Here is a 22,782-nt window from a genome sequence, read left to right on the forward strand (position 1 = left end):
TACCCTGTCGACCCAACACAAGAGCTGAGCCTTTACTCTTTATATCACTGAGATGCGAGCAGTTAAAACAATAAGCCGCTGGCTCGACTCACGTGCAGGATCCCGATAAATAGGAAGCTCCCAGTGCTTCCCAGGGAGACCGTGCTGTCCTTCAGGGCAAAATGGGATCCAGGCTACATTGCTACTGTGCCCCCAGATGGGCTCCTCAGCACGGAAGGCACAAGGGTAGTCAAGAGCAGATTCTGGAGTCAGACTCCTTGTCTCGAAAGCCTGGCAGTCCTAGTCACCAGCTGCCAGGATCTCCTCATGACCTGATGTCACGAGGAGTTTTTAAAGAAATCATCTTTTAAAACATGTGAAGGATACACAGTTTTTCAAAATTATTTTGGGATGCATGTGAGCACAAAACTTAGGAAAGCAAGGTTTTAAAGCATACCAGTGTCAGTTACAAACTCAGTCTCCAAGGCCCCTGTCATATTTTCAGATCTAAAGCTTTAGAATTCTGCCAATATGGCAAGTACACAAAATATTTAAGCATATAATTTATTTAAAGATCAATCAAATTGTACCACTTAAGTAGCTATTAGTCTATACTCAAAATTTTCATGAATAAACTATTTCAAATAGAATTTTTAAATAAAATACTAAGTTGCTAAATACCTTATAACTTAGTACCCAAGGCAATGTAAGTCAGCATACAAAGATTCCTAAGAGCACAATGAGGTAAATATCTATCAAAATTACAATGAAAATGTGAAGAATTGAAAACTCCGATTGTATTTTTATAAGCCTATATATAGCACAAAAGGTCTTGTCATACTTTTAAAAAATCAAGCTTCTGTCTGGCTGGGGTGGCACAGTGGTTGAGCATCAACCTGTAAACCAGATCAAGGTTCGATTCTCGGTCAAGGCACATGCCTCAGTTGTGGGCTCAATCCCCATAGGGGGCATGCAGGAGGCAGCCTATCAATGTCTCTCTCTTATCAATGTTTCTCTCTCTATATCCCTCTCCCTTCTTCTCTCTCTAAAATCAATAAGAACTTATTTTTAAAAAATCATGCTTTTCATTTGCTGAAATGCAATTGTTCCTCATTCACGGACACTCATTTAAAATAGTGGCTTTTTATCATAATACTAGAGGCCCGGTGCACAAAAATTTGTGCACTCAGGGGGGAGGGGGATCCCTCAGCCTGGCCTGTGCCCTCTTGCAGTCTGGGACCCCTCAGGCAATGACTACCTGCTGGCTTAGGCCCACTCCCCGGGGTATTGGGCCTAAGATGGCAATCAGATATCCCTATGGCAACCTGGCAGACCTCGGGGGATGTCCACTTGCCAGCGGGGAGCAGGCCTAAACTGCAGTCAGACATCCTTAGCGCAGCTGAGGAGGCAGGAGAGGCTCCCACCACCACCACTGTACTGGCAGCCGTCAGCCTGGCTTGTGGCTGAGCAGAGCTCCTCCTATGTGAGAGCGCCCTAACCATCAGAGGGCAGCTCCTGCATTGAGTGTCTGCCCCCTGGTGGTCAGTGTGTGTCATAGTGACCAGTCATTCCCAGTCCTTCTGCTGTTAGGGTCAGTTTGCATATTACCCTTTTACTATATAGGATAGAGGCCTGGTGCACGGGTGGGGGCTGGCTGGTTTGCCCTGAAGGGTGTCCCGGATCAGGGTGGGGGTCCCGCTTGGGCGCCTGACCAGTCTGGATGAGGGGATGATGGCTGTTTGCAGCTGGTCACACCCCCTTCAGGGTGGGGGTCCCCACTGGGGTGCCTGGCCAGTCTGGGTGAGGGGCTGAGGGCCGTTTTCAGGCTGGCAAGTGACTGAAGCTCCCAATCTCTCCTTTTTTTCTATTCTGGGATTTATTTACTTTCTATGGCTGTCACTGGAACTGAGAGCCGGCTTTAGCTCTGAGGCTCGGCTCCAGCTCTGAGACCTCGGCTGCTGAAAGCAGGTACCTGCTTTTGTTTGGCTTCTATAATTTAAACACTGTTGCAGCTCCAGCTCCGAGGCCGGCCAGCTGAAAGCAGGTTTCTGGGGATGGTTTTACTTCTATAATTGCAACACTGTTTCTTAGAGTGCAGCTCAGAGGCCGGCAGCGGCAGGCAGGGAACATTGGCTTCCTCCGTCACTGAAGCAAGCAAGCCTCCTGTTCGCTTCAGCTGCCTGGCTTCTGGCCGCCATCTTGGTTGGCAGTTAATTTGCATATCTCACTGATTAGCCAATGGGAAGGGTAGCGAAGTTATGGTTAATTACCATGTTTCTCTATTATTAGATAGGATACTCACTGAAAAAAAGCCCTATCCACTGCCTGACCCCACGCCAGTTTCACTGGAAAGGAAGCCAACTGTGACACTGTAACAGACCCTTTCACCAGGAAGAGGCCTCTGCGCAGGTCTGCGTGAGGGAGGCCGCAGGCTGCACTCACCGTGCGAGTGGGAGTGGAAGTGTCCATGGTCATGGCTGTGTGCGTGGTCGTGACTGTGCGCAGCGCCGTGTTTCAGTTCCGGACCGTGGCAATGGTCCCCGTGGCCGTGGGCCTGGTCCAGAGAACCGTTAAAGAGGGAATGGCTGTGTTCATGGCCTACAAATAGCGTTAGAACAAAAGGCGTGTGAAAATATGTTCGTTAATGGTTACAGTAACACTGACGTCAGCAAAAGAACTAGCTCTAAAACCAGACGCAAGTTCATAAACATTTACTTGTAAAGTGTTATTGATTCATTAGAATAACACTGAGTTCCTACCACACAGTACAGGAAGGAAATAAAGCAGAGATTGACAAACAGATCCTAAAATTTATATGGAAATTCAACAAGGGATCCGGAATAGCCAAAACAATCCTTAAAAAAAAGAATAAAGTAGAAAAGTCACATATTGCGATTTTAAACCCAACTCCAGGATTACAGTGGATCAGTGAAGCAGAACTGAAAGTCCAGAAACAAACTCTCACATTTACGGTCAACTGATTGCTGGCAAGAATGACAAGACAATTCACGGGGGGAAATCACCTTTTTAGCAGATGGCGCTGAGACAATTGGGTACCTACATATAAGAAAATACTGGACCCATACCTCACACCACACACAAAAATGGACTCAAAACGGATCAGACCTAAACGTAGTCTTAAATGGATACATTTAACTCAAAATTTAAGGATGGGTCCTCACCAGCAAATCTACTCATGCAGTTACTAATTTTAAATTAACTGAAGGGGGGGAAACATTATCATACAATAGACGCAGGAATACCCTCCGGCTGGTAACGCAATGCGATCAGAAACGAAGCCGAGCCGCCAGCCCCGGAGCAGCTCGCCAGCCCCGGAGCAGCTCGCCAGCCCCGGAGCAGCTCGCCAGCCCCGGAGCAGCTGGGAGTGCCTTCACCCCGCAGTGCTCCTCCGCCCCGCCCACTGCTCAGTCCCGCTGAGTGCACGGGTCAGGCATACGGCCTGCTTCCTCCCGAGGTTCTCACGCACACGTTCTGAGGTTAAACCTGGCATCAGCGTTTTGTAAAAAGCTACCCAGGTGGTTATGAAGGCTGGCGCAAGGAAAAAAGCTAGAAGTATTTCTCATCAACACTGTGCTAGAGGTCCTGACTATGCAATGAGACAAGCAGGAACGATCGTTATCATTCTTCACGGGGATAAAAACTTTCAACTACCTAAAAATGAACCCAATGAAAAATATTTCTGTTAAAATGCCTAAGACAATTTAATAAAGGACATGGAATTTCATATGAACATGAAATTTGATCTGAGTTGTGTCCATTTTTCACAAACGCAGACAATGAATTTCTGGTCAAAATTCCAACAAGATGTTTCATAAAACTTGACAAAGTGATAAAAAAAATATATGTTGAGTCACTCTCCAAAAAACCTGGAAAATCCAGAGACAGGACTTCCCCTACGAGACCTGAAACCAGGGAACCCACTCTCTGGAGTTCTGTATGGCTGCTCACGAGAGAAGGGGGGCCGAGACATGTGAATGGAAGGATCTGAAGGGCCGTTTATAGTAAATTTCAAACCCACATACACTATAATTTTTTAGTAACTAGAGTTGCTTTGTGGTTTTGATGTTTGTCTGTCTGTGTTATATAAATGGTGTCATAATCAACAGATGAGCTACACAGGTCTGGAAGGACCCACACCCAAATCGGAGCATGTGTAACGAAGCAGGTGCTACTGTCTAGTGAGGGGCACGGAGAAGTGGAAGACATTACTAAGAGCCTATTCACATTACTTTTGTTATTAAAAGTCCAAGTTTGACTTGGAAAATGATCAGTTTTGAAAAGTGAGTCACTGTGACAGAAACAGGAAGTGAAGAAACAAGTGCCCCGGCCGCCATACCAGAGCCGTGCGAGTGCCCGTGGCCGTGGCCTCCGTGCTGGAACACGAATATCCCCACCAGGTTCACCACGAACCCGAGGACGGAGACCAGCAGCAGCCGCTCGTGGTGCACGTCGGGCGGCGCCAGCGCTCTCTGGAAAACACAAGACAAGGTTCATAGGGGTGACTTCCGAGCGGTCAACGGGTGGAAGCAAAAAGCCACTTTAAAAAACGTTCAGTTCTTTTCAGAATGAAAAATCCCTCCAAAAATACCTGCCAAAGCCATACATCGGAATAAAACCATATTCACACACTGCAGGGAAGGTAACAGTCGCTGTTTTAAACACAAGTATTGGAAAGCATGACCGTTTGGCCTGAAGCCCCTCCTTCGTGGCATTTTAAAGCGTTGCCGCTCATTTCAAGTTCACTCCCCTTTAAATCTTCTCGTCTTCAGGCACCGAGTGCGAAGGGCCCCCGGCAGAACTCGGGTTCTCTTAAGAGCTCTCCCGCAGGCCCCGCCCGTGCTGCGCCTGTACTTTACCGGGTCAACACTTCACTCACACCTGCAAAGCACGGTTATTTGCTCTCCATTCCAAGTAGCTGCACATCTACTTAATTTTTCTCAACTATTGTGTAAGCTCCTCCTGAACCCGAGGCCGTCCTCAACGCTTAATAATCGTGTGAAAAACATCTCTGTTACATGTGTGTTTAGTGAATAAACATCTTCCTTGCATATATAATTTACCGGCTCTAATCATTATCTACTATACCTCAACTCCTTCTGAGAAAATAAAAAAGGCAGTGAAGATCAAAAACAGCCCATTGACAAAGCCAGCCAGCACTTCCGCTCTGACATACCTAAAGAGCACAGGAAACAACGGGGTTATTAAGTCATTTCTTACAGATCAACCAGTAAACTTACGCATGTTCGATGACGCTGAACCAGTTTATACGATTATAAGTGGCCAGCAAAGTCCCAGTATTTATAGTGCAGTATGTTTTATTGTACATATATTATAAAAACAAGAACATGAATTTAAATATTATGAATTATGTTGAATAGCAGAAAATACATAGATTTCCTCACAGCAATCAGAAGACCTTGGAGTAAGGAGGTGTAGAAAGACCGTCCCCAGAAATGTGAACCAGCTGTCGCTGGAGCAGGAAGAGCAGGACTAAATAGGCAAAGAAGAATCCCAAGAGAAAAAGTGGAAGAAAAGAGCCTGAAAAGAGGGGTTTTGTAACTTATTAATTCCTTCTCGCCTTAGGCCTTCTGCTTTGTGCTGTTCAGCTTTCAAATCTTTGGAAAGTGGAGCTTTGATCTGAAGGAAACTAAAATTATTTCTCAAGTATCCCTGAAACCACTTGAGATTTCTATTCCTATCACTCTTTTTCTAAGATTAAGAAATGTAGCGCAAACGTTGACCTATTTTTAGAATCAACTCTAGCTTCACGTGATTCTAATTGAACTAGTTTTTAAAATTCTGCCCCTTCCCCACGGACTTCTGACGCCTCCTGCCTCCTGCCTCCTGCCCATGGGAGGCGGCGGGGAAAGGCATCTCGGGCCTAAAGTCGTTAGGAACAACTTGAACTTGGCAGCTTTACTTGTTCAAACATATTTCAAAGGGCGCTCACAGCAGTTAATCACTCTGGTCCTTAAACCATATAATAGGAGCAACAAGAATACCACTTTCTGTAGTTTTCTTTAATGACCCAAAGTGGACTTAAGATTTTATGGTGCCAGGGCACATGTTCTCTCTGAGCATGCAGCCTCTGGGGCTCTAGCTATAGCGGATCTCTTGCTCCTGCTATAGCAATAGTCTGATTAGTGTTTCTTGTCTCACCTTTTATAATTTTACTAGGGGCCCGGTGCACGAAATTCATGCACTGGGTGTGTGTGTGTGGGGGGGGGAGTGTTCCTCAGCCCAGCCTGCCCCCTCTCACATACTGGGAGCCCTCAGGCGTTGACCCCCATCACCCTCCAATCGCAGGATCGGCCCCTTGCCCAGGCCTGACGCCTCTGGCCTAGGCGTCCGGCCCGGGCAGCGGGGACCCGCAGCTGCAGCAGCCCCACGATTGTCGGCTTCGCTTTAGGCCCAGGCAAGGGACCCCTAGCTCCCGGGACTGCCAGCTTCGACCATGCCCAGCTCCCATCGCTGGCTCCACCCCTACTTCCTGCTATCACTGGCCAGGGCGGAAAAGGCACCTGATTCTCTGATCATGGCTGGGGGGCAGGGCAAAGGCGGCCCGAGGGCCGCCTTTGCCCTGCCCCCCAGCTCTTAGCTCCCCCCTGGGTTTCCGATCACTGTCAGTGGCAGGGGGCTTCTTCCTGCTTTCCCTTTCACCTCCCTGCATTGTGCCTACATATGCAAATTAACCGCCATCTTGTTGTCAGTTAACTGCCAATCTTAGTTGGCAGTTAATTTGCATATAGCCCTGATTAGCCAATGAAAAGGGTAGCTCGTACGCCAATTACCATTTTTCTCTTTTATTAGTGTTGACAAGGAACCTAATGCTCTGGTGATACCCCGAATCAGCAAGTTCTGTCCTAGACTTCATCCTTCAGCACCTGTCAAATGTGCAGTTACTATTTTTACAGAATTGCTCCCCCATCAGACCCCAGGTTCCCCAAGGCAGGTGCTACATCTTCCTCATCTTTCTATCACTGGAGGAGCAAAGCAGTGGCCCGCAAGCATCTGAAGAGAACAGAGGATGTGCAAGAAGCAGAGGATGCTTGCTCCAGAGCACAGGCAAAGCTGGGCAGAAGGAGAAGGTGGGAAGGGAGCAGGAGCCAGAGCATGCTGGAGGAGGGTGGATGGAGCAGGGGAGGGAGAGGATGGAGGTCCTGCACCTGCAAGGCAAGGGAATCAGTGAAAGAAGGAAGGACAGACTGCGAAAAGCCAGAGCAAAAGGGACTGGAGAGGAGACTGAGGGAGAGGAAGAGGGAGCACAAGAAAAGAGCTGAGAGACACAGCAAAGGGGAGGAGAGAGCAGTAGAGAAGAGGAGGAAAAGGCTGTGAGGGGAGAAGGAAGGAGCGAACACAGGCCCAGTGACCAGAAAGACAGTGAAGAAAGGGGAGACTGTGAAGGTGGGGGGTGGGACAGACAGGAAGGAGTGAGAGAGGGAGCAGGCAGAGGGGGCAGAGAGAAAGCGGGCAGGAGAGAGGAAGAGGATACTGGTTCTCACCGCCTCTGACACATGGATGTAATTACCCTGCAGAATGTCCTATAAGCTAAGAAAAAAAAACCCACGCAGGCAGAGTCCGTCAGATAATGGGACCACCGCGGCTTCCAGCAGAGATGCGAAAAAGCCAGCTCTGCCCCTCAGGGCCCCAGGCTTGGGGGTGGGATCCTCCCCGCGTGAAAACACCCTCTGAATATTTGAGTCACTCTCCAAACTCAGCCAGAGGGGAAGGACTGTACATAAAAGCGGAGCTGAAGAGGATATGTAACATGAAACCATATTGGAAAAGAATGATTTTAAATAAATCAACAGCAAAATGTCCTCCTAAAAACAAAGAAACAGGATCATTTACATAGGCTACAACTTTTACTTTTTCATCTGCTTCAAAAAACTAGGTTAAGTGTTGAGAAATTCCCTTATCTAGTAACAATCACACCTACAAATTTTGGGTAAAATCAAGATGCCTTACCCCTAAGCAAAAAAACTTAGATGCAAAAAAAAAAAAAAAAAAAACCCCGAGAGAAGTAAATATTGTAGATGACAGGGATAGTGTTCAGAACCAGGCGCCACTACCCCATGTAGTCAGGACGGTGGTCGCCTGTGGGAAGGAACCAGGAGGAGACGAAAGAGACTCAAGGGTTCAAGTTCCCTAAGTGTGTTCGATTAGTGAAAATTCTTTGAGCTTGAGATTTGTGTATTTTTCTGTGTTTCTTACATGTCAACAAAAAGGATTTTAAAAAGTCTTACCCATAAGAGAAAGCATCATTATCTCTCCATTTCGAAATAACAGACGCTGCCAACCCAGCCAAAATGGCAGTGCTATCGAAAAACATGTGAAAAGAGTCGGAAATCAGCCCTAAGCTGGAAAAGAACAAACATGGTGGCGTATTAGAATAGTAACCAAACAGGAGGCATCCTTCTCTAAAAACCTAAGCGTCAGCTCTGCTCATCAGGAAGGAATCTTCCAGAAAGACGGCAATGAAATATGATCAAGAAGAAAAGGAGGGGGGGAAGAACAGTACAGGTAGATTAATTCCATACATTCATTGTTCCTTCATTCTTTCACTCAGCAAATATGTATCAGGCATCCTATGTACCATGTGTAAGGTGCCCGAATTAGACAGAAGATCCCTCCTTTAATACAGTTTACATGCTAGTGCCAAGCTGAAAGGCAATGGGCACTTAATGTGGGGAAAATAAAGAGGTTATCTATTCTTCCACTGAGGGTACAGTCTCATCCTCAAAAATATACATCAACTCTAATTAAGTTTTCACTTTAAAATGAAGGTTCTGAACAAGAACCAGAATGCTGCAACAAGATCAACTGCTTCTAAGAACCTTCACTTGCGAAGAATGAGTATATTTTATTCATCTTTCTTCCAAACAGAAAAAAATTCTTGACATTTCATGTTCACAACATCTTGAGACTTACTTATTCCAGAATGAAAATAAACAGACATTACAATGACAAAGTTCCCGTGAGAAATTCACTCTAGGAACTTAAAATTCTCGTGGAACCTTCAGAAACAGAGATAATCCAGTCACATAAAGAAACTGTTGATCCGTCAACAAAGGGAACTAAAAATCGTGGTATCTAAAGAAGACATAGAAAGCCAGATTACGAAAAGGCCCACGCATTTTCTAAATCTGCAAACGCTTTAATGGGAACACATTTGTACTCCCAGCGCACTGATAAAAGTTAATCGTGGGGAGCAGTGGTTGTGGATGTGAAGGTGAACAGGAAGAGGAATACCAGCTACCTGAGCTAGGTATAACAGACACTGGGTGAGTGCTAGACTCCAAATCTAGAACGTATCTGGACAATCTGAGAAGAGAGCCTTAGGTCAGGAGAGCAAGCCACAGAATACAAGTCACGTACCACTCACGTTTTCCTTACGTACTGGTGACTTTCGACAACAGCTTGGAAATCCAAGGTTTTCATAATTTTCTCAATAGCTTTCTACAGACCAAAAGAATTACTATCTAAAATGACTTTCCATGAAAGAGACAATCTATGCACTTCAAATATGAATCCACTGAACAAGACATTTCACATAGCAATTTATGCAATGGTAGGCCACAGTAAAATATAATGTGTTGTAATAGAAAGTAACTATGGCAAAACTCTACATATATAAACCAAGATAGTCTTGATACAGTCAGCACATATGCCACAATATGGCATAATGTAGGAAGAATAAAGGATATAAATATTGTATACTTATAATAAATTATGATTATTCCAATAGAAGACAATACAGTTGACCCTTGAAGAGCAGGGAGGTTAGGGACACCCACCTCCTGTGCAGTAAAAAATGCATTTAACTTTGACTTCCAAAAGTTTAACTACTGATAGCCTACTATTCACCGGAAGCCTTACCAGTAACATAAATAATCAGTTAACACATGTGTTATATTATGATATACTGGGTTATTTCCATAAAGTAAGCTGGAGCAAAGACAATATTATTAAGGAAATCCTAAGAGAACATACATTTACAGTGCTGCACATATTGGTTGAAAACCACCTGTATGTAAGTGGATCTGCATAGTTCAAACCCATGTTGTTCCAGGGTCAACTATACAGCGCCTTTAACATGTACAATACAGTGAAGGGGGTTACTATTACAGGGCACACATATCTGATTCCTAGCGGACTCAGCACGGTTATGACATATACTGAGATGTGACCATGTTTCGACATGCAGTTACTATCCAAGTGGTCGCTCAACGATGACCTTCATGATTTGCTGAGGATTACTGACAAAACTGCATCCACATCTGCACTGAAAAGTAGTCCACGTTTCATATAAAAGTATACCTGTCACCAAAACTGGGGATATGATCTAATGTCATTGCTCAATTTCCACAGCGATGAAGCTCAAGGACAGCAACTGTCTGTGAAAATGGACCTCAGTGAACAGAGACTACGTCTGCTTAATGAACAGAACACGAAGCATGGACGGCACAGGCTCTTAACTGAGGGTCCACGAGCTCTGCCGAGGAACCCAGGACCACGCTGAAGTCTCGTATAAAAGACTGAGGGCTGGCTTTCATCAGACTCTCCAATGGATAGGAGACGTACAGACCAATCAGTACGCCCAGAAGCGTGATGACCGTATTGTTGGTTGAACAATTTTATAAGACCCTGAAGTTATTCAACAGCAAACAACTAGATAATAGCATTTCACTTCCAGAGTTCCATGGGATATACCTCTTCCCAAAGCAGTTAAAAAACGAACAAACAACAACAAAGGTACCACCAAACACCATGAGGGGTAAGCTTTTAGAAAGCCCTGAGACAGTTTCGGCACAAAATCAGAGAGAGGTGAATGGAAGAGATGACACGCGTCTGTCCAGAGGTCCCCCGTGTAAACCTCTTCCCCATTCCAAGATCTAACAACAGAGTAAGCAGAACATCTTGGGCATCCCTCTCGGAATCTTAAGGATGAAATCCAAGGGCCACTCCCCCCCCCCCCCCAGGCAAGGACACTCCCCCGGGAAGCAGGAAGCGCGTTTCTCCCAATTCCAAAGAAGTGGACAAAGACGCTAAGGGATGTGGGCAGACTCTCTGCACCTGCCCAAATGAGGAGGGGACTTGTCACTCTTGTTGGACAGAGTGGGGGCTGGGGGGGGGGGGGCCGGGGGAGGGGGATCGGGGACCCAAATCGTAGGAACCGCTGCACGCGTGGGCCCCGATGCTAAGAAACGCAGCCACGCCAGGCAGCTGTGGACAAGAGACGGCAACTGAGCTGCAGGGGCGGCGCGGCGGCAGGACCTGGCCCTCCCGGCGACTAGCTACGTGGCATTCAGCAAACAGAGCCCGGTCTCCGCAGCCCCGGCTTCCGCCCCAACCCTTCCCCCTCCGGTTACCAGTTGCTCCAGATGCCGTAGAGGAGTTCAACAAAAGCGAAAGAGAGGTTCAGGCACAGGAAGAAGAACAGGTTCCGAGACGTCTTGTCCGACAGGATCGACCTGGGCACGACAAAGTGGGCAAGAGCGCGCGAGTCCAAGCGGGGCTGGGACCCGGACGCCGGAGCCCCTCTCCAGACCCTCCCAGTGCCCAAGTGAGGGTGTCCCTAGCACCCCCTTCCCTGTACCTCGGGCCACCCTTCGGCCTGGGCCTTGTCCCCACTCCCCCGCACACAGGGCACCCCGCACCTAAACCAGCCCGAGATCTTGCCCAACAGATTGAACTTGGGTGGTTTGTATTCATCGTCCTTGATGGACAGGGGCAACATCTTCAATGCCCGGCGAAGGGCCGGGTCTCCCGCGCTCTGGAAGCGGCTCCGTGGGTGATGGTGGTGACAGTGGTGACGCCTACGGACGGGAATCCCCCGCGATCGTCCCGGGCCGCGCGCCGATACGAGACACAGACACCGACACACGCCCGGGAACTCGCCGACTTCCGGCCCGGGCCGCGCAACGCGTCCTGGGACGGGAAAGGGGGCGGGACGTGGGGGCGGGGCTTTTGTGCGGTGGGCGTGTCGTGTGCGGTGGGCGGGGCTTAGGGCCGGCGTAGCGAGGCTGCCGCGCAGGCGCCGTGGGGGTCGGGGCGGGATGGCAGGCAGCCCCGCGGGGTCTGAGGCGCCGCGACCCGCCCTCTAGAAGGAACTCCTGAGGTGAGGCGGGCGCTCGCGGCTCCCACGCAACCGCCTCGCCTCGACGTCCCCGGAGGCGCGCGGCCTGGGCCCGCCCCGTCGCCACGTCCCCCGTTCGAGTTAAACCCCGGCGCGGGCGGCAGCAAAGCCCGGGAATGCAGGGGGCGACGCGTCCTGTCGCCGCCATTCCGCAGGCAGCGCCAGTGACGGTCTCGCAGGGCGCCCTCAGCGGGCAGCCCAGTGCTGGTTGCCTGTCCAGCCAGCCCGAGCTCGGCGCCGGGCCCGTCCGTGCGGCCACGCGCGACAGTGGGCAGCTGCGGTCCTGAGGGCCGTGGGCGCGTGTGCGGGCGCAGGGCGCCTGGTCCTGGGAACGCTCCTCGGGCGCCTTCCCGGACGTGGTCGGGGACGGGCAGGTGCATCCCGTGAGTGACCCCCGTCACCGCGGGGAGAGCGGGGCCGGCAGGGCTGGCTCGGGGTGCGGTGGGACAGGAAGTGGGGCGTCCCCGCTCCCCTTCACCCCGGCCCAGCGCCGCGGGCTTCAGGAACGCGCACGCGCACGAGTGGGCCGGCGGGACGCCCCTTCCGCGTGTGGCCCCGAACCCGAACCCGAACCTGAACCCGACCCGCGGGGCTCGGGCCACCCCGCCCCCAGGTGAGCACGTCTCAGAGGCGCTGGGCGCCGAAGGGTTGCCGGGGGGAGTGCATGGGGTTCTCCGGTCCTGGACCTTCGCTGGAGCGGGCGGCGGGGGTAGTGAGTGGCTAGTTTTAGTTTTGAAAATATAATTTACTTATTCTCTAATTAAAAAAAAAATGTTCGTGTTCGTTCAAACTGCGGTGCAAAGAGATCGCGGAAATGTACGTTCTGGAGAGGGTGCGTGGCCGTGGCCTTTCCTGGCGTGTGTTTCATCCGTCTCTTACCTGAAGCGCGGGGACATGCCCGTTGGGAGCGTTTACTTGTATCCGTCCTAGAGTTTGAGTTTCACTCGGGCAGGAAGTGGGTGCACCAGGTGAGGAGGGTGAGGATTTCCACGGCAACTGGACTTGTCGGCGAGACGGCTGAATTCCAACGTGATGTGACTGCAGGGGCCGAGGAGGTGCAGGAATGGCCAGGTTCCAGCCGCTGAGCCCTCCCTCAAGGTCGGCTGCCCTGAGCCGGTGGAGGGTGGGGGGAAGGAGATGGGTTACGGCGCCAGGTGAGCCTGTGTGTCTGCCGCCTGCCTCGGAGTTCGGGGTGCAGGGGGTGGTCCCGGAGGCGGAGGGCGGGGGGTGGGGGGAGGAGGGCCACACGGAGATGGACTCGGGTGGTGGACGCGCTGTACAATACACAGATGGTGCATCATAGAAGTGAACCTCCGAAACCTAGATGGTTGTATTAACCAATGTCACCCCAGTAAATTCAACGACAAAAAAAGAGAAGAGATTGTGCATTTTAGCATTGCTATAAATTGCTCCACTGGTTCACGCAGGGATCTTTTCAAATCGTTTTAAAATGAGTTGGAGAAATCGAAGTTCAATTTCAGTTATATTGGGGCTCCCAAATCCCACCCGTCTCCACCCCGAAGACCTAACGTAGGTTCTCCTGGGACCGAAGGGCCTTCTCCTTTCGAAGGGGCGCTGCGATGCCCCTCAGAGCGTTCCGTCTTGGGCGGCACAACCATCAACTTCAGCGCCAAGGCCTTGGGGATATAAACTGCACCGTTGGAATCAGGGACGGTTGTGTGAACAGAAAACGCCTGACCGTGTCTCAGTTCTCTTGTCATTGTGAAAAAATGTGTCTGTGCCCATGTTGTCCAATACATGTTGTCCAAGCCAGCGTTGGTTTCTGTCATTCCTTCCGCAGTCATTTAGTGAGAGTCTCCTGTATGCTGGGCTCTGAGCCGGTGGGGGTGAGGGAGGAGGTGGGTCACAGGTCCAGGTGAGTCCAGGTTCTTTCCGAGGAATTCGTGGAAGAAGCTGAGGAGGGGGTCCGTGACGGGCAGGTGTGTTCAGGGTTTTGGAACCATGAGGTGTAGGTGCACAGAGCTGCCCTTGGGCCCGCGGGGAGGGACCGCTATTGCTCGGTGAGTCTTTGATGTGTACTGTCATCCTTTTGCCCTTTCCGTAACTTGTATCATGAAAGAACATGATTTTGGAAAATAAAAAATGATTCTTCAGCTCTTTTCTGGTGGTCATTACAGAGGCACTATCTTAGAAGTCTCCAGATTTTTGATTCGTTCATGTTACAAGATTACGTGGGTGTATGAGCCTGTAAATAGGTGGCATGGTAATGAACAGTTTAAAACCAATAAATGGATATCTACTTTGAACATTTTAATAACTGCTTATACCCTCTCCTACGAATTAATTGCATTAGGTTAACTGTGCAGACTCTCTGGGGGAGTAAAACCAGCTTTTCAGACGTGTGATGGAGGGTTGTGAGAAATGAGAGCAGAGAGCATTCAGGGGTAGAACCTCTCCAGCCGGGGCTCTAGCTCCTTTCGGGCAATAGGCCCTGAGGAACCGGAAGGATGCCACCTGCCATTCCTCGGTCATCAGCCCTGGCATTTATCCGCAACCCTGTTTTAGGGGCCATGGTTTTTTAGATGTTTCACATGGAATGCCTTGTGACCCTGTAGTGAGAAAAGGAGCTGTGGGGTAAAAAATCTACAGATACTTAGGAATCTAGAAATTGAATACAAGCGGTAATTGCTACTGCGTTTAGAGAGTTTGCTCTATGGCATATACTAGTATGTTCTGGTTTCAAATGTGTAAACACACAAGATAGTGGGGATGATCTGCTTATTCTGCTTCTGGATACTGAAGAGGAAGAGGAAAACAAAAATGTGGAAGTGTTATCACCAGCCTGTAGGATGGCATGATCTACCTCATTACCTAAATGTGATTTTTAGAGGACAGAATAGCAAATTTTAATTTCTAGAAATAATTCAAAGCCTGTGGACAATGGCATTGAAAGAAATTTTTTAAATGTTCCTGCTAATTGACAAAAACATCACAGACAATTTTTTATTTCCCCTTAATAGGTCAAGAGAGTCTGTTCCTATCAATTACTGAAGCCATAAGGAAAAAAATTTGAACTATCATGATGAGGTAAGTATCAATATTTTTTTGGCTCTGTTGAAGTTGTGATAAAATAAACATATTTGCCACCTTAACCATTTTTAAGTGTACAGTTCAGTAGGGTTAAGTATGTTTACATTATTGAACAACCCATCTCTAGGACTTTTTCATCTTGCAGAACAGAAATTCTGCACCCGTTAACTCCCCATTTCCCACTTCCCCAGTCCCCCGCAACCACCATTCTACTTTCTGTGCCTATGAAATTGACTACTCGAGGTTCCTCATATAAGTGGAATCATAGAGTATCTGTCTTTTGTGCCTGGCTTATTTCATGTAGCATGATGTTCTCAAGGCTCATCCATTTTGTAGCAGGTATCAGAATTCCCTTCCTTTTTATGGCTGAATAGTATTCTATTGTATGGATATACCACATCTTGTTTATCTGTCTCTTGATGGACATTTGCGTTGCTTCTACCCTTTCACTGTTGTGAATAATGCTGCTATGAACAGGGGTGAGGTACCTGTATTTTTATTAGAGAAAAAAATACCTCCCTATAGAGGTAACTTTGTTTCCTTGGAAATAAGTTTTTGCTTGAGCCATGGTCTGTTAGAAAATACCATAAGGTGTCTTTTTGATCTTATCTTTTGAAGTAGTAATTCAGATTATAGAGGAAAGTCAGTACCTATAAAATTGAAATATTCTTGTGGATTAGATCAGAGCTGAAAAGAAAGAAAGACCCTAAGAATATAAAGAGACTCGAGTGTGAGAGTTGGACGTTTATTCTGACCTACCACTCTTCCAGTGGCTCAGCAAAAAGTATTTAATATTCTCTACATCAGCTATCCCATCTGTGAAATGGGGTGGGTGTATTTTAATTCCCTTCTTTCTGCTTTGAGATACTATGTAGCATAAAGGGGGAAAGGGTCTGACCGCTGCATTGCTATCAGTAAGCTGTGAGGGCAGACGTTGGGTGGGCCAGCTCCTTACCATCCCTAGTGCCGGCCAGCGCTGGGCGCGTGGTAAGCCCCATAAATGTTTGTTGACTGACAGATGTCTACCACAGACGTATTTTGACCTTCCTGTAATAAAGTTAGAAAGCCCATGTGAATTGAGATTGCTTCCATGTTAGCTTTGATATCTAAAACTGTTTATAATGTATGTGTCTGAAAATCTGTTTCTCTCAGAGAGGTGATTACAGATGTGAGCCGGTTGCTGAAAGCCAGTATAGCGTATGTAAATACTGGGAGAGGGGTCCGTAGAATATTCCAGGCTTGCCTCCCCTCTTTTTCTTTGTGCCTAAAACAGAGAGAGGTTCACATGAAAAGCTCCCGTACCCCGGCCTGGTGAGAGTGATGTGTTTACAGAGGTACTGGGCTTCTTTTCAACTCATTTCTGGAACTAATTTCGCATGGCACTGTACTGGGCTAAAAATGCTGTTCTATTTCTAGGCTTTCTTCATAGGATGCATTGACTCCTCGCATCCTTACAAGTCATAATGTTCCTCTTAGGAATAAGGCCACTCCTTCCTCTGCCCTAATCTATGTCCCTGGGATTGGTCACTTCCAAACACCATCATTATCACACAATAGTTGCAATCAGTGGGCAATTCCAGGAGAAAGATGCCAGGCTCGCAGGAAATTTTATCCAGCACCGTTCAGACCTGTGCACTTTGAGGGGAAAGAGGAGCTCACTGTCTGCCTAGTAACACACAGCTAGATTCAAGGAGGCAGGGCTTTGAAAAACTTTATACCTAATGTGTGTTTTACTTCCTCTCAATGAGGATAAAGCAAACCTAGCTCAAAGTATTGAGAAGGAATGTGATGCTTTATATAGGCTCTCGGAGGGGGGATTAAAAAGGCCAGATTGCAGGGCGGCCTTCCCTGTGGAAAATGCCGTAAGGTCTTTCTTAAGAGACAGGTATATACCCGAGAGAGATGAAAACACGTTCACGTAAAAACTTGTATATGAATGTTCATGGCAGCGTTATCCGTAATAGCAAAATGTGGACTCTTCCTGTTCGGCATGTAGACCTTTCGTCTGCAGCTGCCAAGCAGGAAGATCCCGGAGGGAGGGTCATTCACAGGCCTTCTTATTTTTGCCCCGGCCCAAACCACCTTACCTAGGAGGCGGGGATAGTGAACTTGAACCAACGAAGACCAGATGAACAGCTTTCCTCATTAACAAGCATGGAGACTCATGAGAAGGCTGATGTTTTGTTTCCATTGCTCCTCCAGGTGTTTCCACATCTGCAAACTTCCTGGCAGAGCGCTGGGCACCCGCGTGCTCCGCCTCTCTCTGGTGGCCGTCCTCCTGCTGCTCCTGGTGGCTGGGGCCCTCACCACGCTCCTTCCCAACAACAAAGACGACAAGATGCTCTCGTGGCGGAGGGAGGTGAAGGCCCAGGGCCAGTCCGCCCTGGCTTCCTTCACTCTCATCATGCAGACGTACAACAGGTCGGATCTGCTGCTGCGGCTGCTCAATCACTACCAGGCGGTGCCGCAGCTGCACAAAGCCATCGTGGTGTGGAACAATGTCGGGGAGAAGCCACCGGAGGACTTATGGAACTCTCTGGGGCCGCACCCCGTGCCCGTGATCTTCAAACCCCAGACCACCAACAGGATGAGAAATCGGCTCCAGGCCTTCCCTGAACTGGAGACCCAGGGTGAGTCGTAGCAGCTACAGGGAGCTGGGACATAGGCGGATGGCTGGATTCCTCTGGTCTTAATTGTTTAGAGAAGAAGAGGGAAGTTTAAGAAAGCACTTTGAAAAACTTCAGGGACAATTTCCACAACGTCAAGTAGCAGCTTCGAGGGGAGGAAAGCACGTCCCTGTTACAGCAGGGACAAGAGGTTGTGACTGTGAAGGGAGACACGCTGTGCCTGCACATACTGCGTCTCAGAGCTAGTGGATGCCACCCAAGCTTAATGTATTTCTTGCCCCCGCCTTCTACATAGCAGTCACGTGAGATTATCATTTGCTTTAAAGAACCTCGGTGTTACTTAGTTATAGTTTCATTAGTTTCTACAATAATAGGTGATAACTACATGATAATTTCCCCCTCAGGCAATTATAAAAATCAGTTACAGTTCAAATAAAAACTTCTGCTAGACAAATCTCTCGAAGAATACATATATTTACTAATTTGTTAGACAGGACCTGGTGTGAACAATCTGTATAGACACTGGTGTATCTTACTCATTGTGTTTTCATTTCCAAATGGCTCGGTTTTCAATTTCTCCCTTTCATTTCAGCGGTGTTAATGGTCGATGACGACATGCTAATTAGCGCCCAAGACCTTGCCTTTGCTTTCTCCGTTTGGCAGGTAAGGTTGCCCAATCCTTTGTGAACTCTTCAGCATGAAGCCCTATCTGGTGTTTACCTAGAGCAGCGTGGTTTAATGTGGTGTCATCCAACACAGCTGGGGCAGCTTTTGTCCAAAAGAGAGATTCATTTGTGATGTGGTCATCGAGACTTCCTGTGCTCCGTTCAGCCAGCCTGCAGGTTATGCTGCCTTTACCTGTATTTGACTTATCTGTGGGATTCTGGGGTGGAAGGCCAGCACTTCCTCCCACAGAGCAGTGCAGGAATGACCTAGTGTGTGGTCCAGCAAAGACTGGCATCCAGAGTTGTTTTCCGCAGGGCCACAGGCATGTCTCAGATGAGAAGTGTATTTTTGTATTAACCTTTGTTCAAAGAAAGCACTTACTATAGCCACAAAATTTACTCCTGATTCTGTGGTCATGGTTTAGAAATCACTAATGGCAATTCTGCATGCACCATTGCCGTGACAGGTGTGCGCGGTGTTTTCCTACATCCTGCTGGGATGACAGGCACAGATTGCTCACTGGCCCACCATTCTAGAAATACAGCGCTTTCCTGCTGACCGTGTGTTAACAGGGGCTGGCTTTTAGCGGTTGCACTAGTTACCTGAAACCACACTGCAGATGAACACTGAAACCCTGTCCAACATTTAAACAAGTGCTCCCCAGTAAATGGTCTGATTTGCATGATAGTAACCTCCTTAGTTACAATTCTGCGGCACCCCAAAAATATATTTTTTGCTGGTCTGACAATAAAAATAGGTATAATTTTTATTCACTCACACCAGACGGCTATTGTTGTGTTGGCAGTTGTCATTTTTTTTTTATGTGACAATCTAAGGGGGAAAGGTCAGTGCTCCTGACTAAGTAGTCAGGTACTGCTTGTGTTAAACATTCTTATAGCAACCTGTTGGAAATCTCTGGAGTATAGTATAGTTAAGATTACGTGTTCTCCTACGGGTGGTTTTGCTCATTTCAAAGGCGTGCTAAGGGACAGGGCTTGCTTAAGGCAAAGAGAAACCTTTCACTAAAGAAGTCATAGGCCTGGGGCGTGACTGCCTGCCATGACCTGCCCAATTAGGGATTTATGATCAGATCACCGTGAGGTTTTTTTCCATAGAACCCCTTCTCCATGCACACTTTGAAATGGGATTTAACCCTGCCTGAGAGCGTGTGTGTGTGTGTGTGTGTGTGTGTGTGTGTGTGTGAGAGAGAGAGAGAGAGAGAGAGAGAGAGAGAGAGAGAGATACTGGTTTAGTGTCTATTACCTCTTTCACATGCTTTACTGGCTTTCTTTTGCTTGTTGATTTGTTTTAGTCACTCTCACCTTAATAATATTATGTTACTGCTGTCCTTTCTTCAGTGATCCTGACACATCTCATTATATATATTCATATTTTTTAAAAGGAAACACCAGGCTGAAAAGGGATAAAGATATAACATTGTCTAAAAATCAACAGTGACACAGTAACTTTCAGGAACTTGGCATCCGCATGGAAATACAGTAAACGCATACATGTAGACCCATAATCCTAAGAGATCAGAACAGTTTTCGAAAGAATCACACTGTGTCATGGCTCCTAGCATAGGCAGCATTCATGGAGCCGCTCCCCCGAGGTGCGCTGGGCAGAACCAGCCTCTGGTGACTAGCAGTGATTGATACAGATCGTGTGTGAATCAGGACAACGTCTGCAAGGCTAGGGATTTGGGCTGTGAAGGAATTTGACTGTGAACGTGTCAGGACCTGGACATATGAAGTTGCCTGGAGTTCAGTGAAACAGGAATAAAATGAAGCTGGCAGATTCGTTTCCTTCTCTTTGTAATAAGTCATTGCTTTTCCACTTTGTCTGCTCTAAAGAAATGTCCACTCACTTGTTCTTTTTCCATCTGTTCAGCAATTTCCTGACCAAATTGTAGGATTTGTCCCCAGGAAGCACGTTTCCACCGCGTCGGGCGTCTACAGCTACGGAGGCTTTGAGCTGCAGACCCCGGGCGTGGGGGACGGTGACCAGTACTCCATGGTGCTGATCGGGGCCTCTTTCTTCAGCAGCAAGTACCTCGAGCTCTTCCAGAGGCAGCCCGCAGCCGTCCACGCCCTGGTCGATGACACGCAAAACTGTGATGACATTGCCATGAACTTCCTCATTGCCAAGCACACCGGGAAGACTTCGGGGGTGTTTGTAAAACCTGTAAACATGGGCAACTTGGAAAAAGAAACCAGTGGGGGCCATTCGGGAATGTGGCATCGAGCGGAGCACTTCCTGCAGAGGTCGTACTGCGTCAATAAGCTGGTCGGCGTCTACGGCGGCATGCCCCTCAAGTACTCCAACCTCATGATCGCTCAGTTCGGCTTTCCCTATGCCAACCACAAAAGCAAGCTGTGAACGCCAAGCAGAAACAAACCTCACACGGCTTAGTAGTTGAATAGCTTCTCCACACTGTGGTTGCTTGTTTGTTTTTAAGCAACATCATGAACTTTTATCCACCCTGGAAGTCTCTACAAAGGAAAACATTGCAGCACTTCTTGGATGTAAAAGCCACATGACCTTCAAAACCCAAGAGCCGGGAGCTCTTCTTGTGAGGAGCGTTCATGCGCGGACATAACTCCTGGGGCAGTGCCTTGATGGTTTGCATTCTGAAATGGCCCTACAGTTTCTTTGACGCCTGGCATTTGCCTTAAGGACCCATCGTGAGCTGTTTCCAGGACCAGAAGCGCTTCAGCCTTTTCATTAAAGGACAGTCGTTTGCATTCAAAGCCTGAGATGCTTCTAAGCAAAGCGCCCGTGGTGCTGGAAAAAGGCACGAGGAGAGAGAGGTCTCACCGTATCACACAGTGGAACTTTCCTGACTCGGTGTCCAGCTTCCTGTGGTCCCCCAGCCAGCCTTCCCAGGGCTGACTCAGCCTGGCTCGGCTTTGGGGCAACCATCGTGCTTTTCTTTCTGCCCATAAGTCTGCAGGACTCTGAGGCTTCATGTCACAGCTGAAGGACGTCTCTGTTCTGCTTGATCTCCATGCGCGTTTCCTGCATGGATCACGGGAAAGTGCAGCTGCTCTTTTTATAAGCAGCTAACATGCGGCGAGGAGTCGATGTTTTACCAGGTTCGGGTAGTGCATTTTTGTCACTGAGCCTGACCTTGAGATGGTACATTGGTTTTTATTTTTTATAAAATATCCCTTCTGAAAGAATGTTGAGTAGGCACAGGCAGAAGTCAAAACTCTAGTATCAAAAGGTCTTTACTGTTGGGGCAGAGGTTATCACATGGATGCTAGAGTCGTATTTGTTATACACAGTCAGTTTCTTGCATTGAGAACTTTTTTTTCTCTGCCAAAAAGAAGATCTAAGGCACTATTCATCATGCAATTTTGATTAATAGGTACAGGAAGAAATAAAGGGTCTTTCTCATGGTGGAGGAATTCTGTGGGGAGTCTGCACAGGTCAGGTTGCATTGCCCACTCTGCTGTACGAACTGGTATGTGTTCCGCGGTGTCTGGTCCTTGCTCATCACTGGCAGCGAGGAGCACTTACGTAGGCCTCTTGTCTTCCCCCTCTTCCTCCTCCCCCTCCTCCTCTCCCTCCCCCTCCTCCTCCCATAATGCCATTATATCCCTACAATTGCAAAGCTGTGAAAACATTATAATAATCCTGGTTTATGTTCCAACAATGAGGTCTTTGTGTAGGTAGTCCAGTATGTGTTGTTTCTTTTGCCTTGGCATGTGTGTGTGTGTTGACGCAGTCAGATGAAGCCAGTAGAAAGCAGAAGCTCTCTATGAATGTAATGTTAGTTATCTGCTCTGTCCTCTTGGGATTGCACTGTCACATAAATAAAATGAGCTTCTACCGTTCAGGTGTTCTGTGTTGATTAAGCGGACTCGTGTTTTTTTTACAAACGTCTCCCGTGTTCTAGTACATTGCTCAGGGGAAGGCAGAGGCATTCCCTACATTCCCCACCGGATAAATATCCCAGATTGTTTTTTCCATTTTGTGTCCTTACACTTGAGCAGCGCTAAGTCAATGACATCATTTTTCAGACGTACAGCAAATAGGAAAACCGCGTGAAGCACAGCCTGTGGGACGAAGTCCCTGCCTTGTGGCTGGAATTGCGCTGGAACCGCCTTTCCCTGCACTTCTTGTTAAGCTCAGGCCTGAAGCCGCATAAGGGAAAGCTGTAGCTTAGGGGTTCGTGTTCCAGGAGAGCCCCTGGGCCCAGATCCTTCCTAGACTTCATGTTTACCAAACCTCTTGGAGCCCGTGTCCTCGTCTGCCAAAATGAGAATCGCATCCACCTCGGGGTGGTTTTGAGGA

General features: G+C 48.1%; 2 protein-coding genes across 5 annotated transcripts in view; one reads left to right on the forward strand and one right to left on the reverse strand.

Moving 5' to 3' along the window:
* Nucleotides 1-11,926, reverse strand: part of SLC30A7 (solute carrier family 30 member 7) — a 36,038-nt gene extending 24,112 nt beyond the window's left edge. The window contains exons 1-6 of one of the 3 annotated variants that reach the window (XM_059675179.1): nt 11,661-11,925; nt 11,373-11,474; nt 8,247-8,360; nt 5,086-5,173; nt 4,337-4,469; nt 2,422-2,577 (exon numbers count right to left, since the gene is read on the reverse strand). In XM_059675179.1, coding sequence (XP_059531162.1) covers nt 2,422-2,577; nt 4,337-4,469; nt 5,086-5,173; nt 8,247-8,360; nt 11,373-11,474; nt 11,661-11,740 — 673 coding nt within the window. In that variant the 5' untranslated portion in view covers nt 11,741-11,925. Of the gene's footprint in view, nt 1-2,421; nt 2,578-4,336; nt 4,470-5,085; nt 5,174-8,246; nt 8,361-11,372; nt 11,475-11,660 lie in introns of all 3 variants that reach the window. The other 2 variants (XM_059675182.1, XM_059675180.1) reach the window with 2 other exon arrangements.
* Nucleotides 11,927-12,020: 94 nt separating this feature from the next.
* EXTL2 (exostosin like glycosyltransferase 2) lies at nt 12,021-22,322 on the forward strand. 2 transcript variants are annotated; one of them, XM_059675092.1, is made up of 5 exons: nt 12,021-12,752; nt 15,121-15,187; nt 17,393-17,820; nt 18,410-18,480; nt 20,374-22,322. In XM_059675092.1, the coding sequence occupies exons 2-5, from the start codon at nt 15,180-15,182 to the stop codon at nt 20,860-20,862; spliced, it is 996 nt and encodes a 331-aa protein (XP_059531075.1). In that variant the 5' UTR covers nt 12,021-12,752; nt 15,121-15,179; the 3' UTR covers nt 20,863-22,322. The 2 variants fall into 2 exon arrangements, with proteins under 2 accessions (XP_059531075.1, XP_059531076.1); XM_059675093.1 differs by having other exon boundaries at nt 12,037-12,121.
* Nucleotides 22,323-22,782: the final 460 nt, after the last annotated feature.

This window comes from Myotis daubentonii, chromosome 18 (assembly GCF_963259705.1).
Source record: "Myotis daubentonii chromosome 18, mMyoDau2.1, whole genome shotgun sequence".
Lineage (NCBI taxonomy): Eukaryota > Metazoa > Chordata > Mammalia > Chiroptera > Vespertilionidae > Myotis > Myotis daubentonii.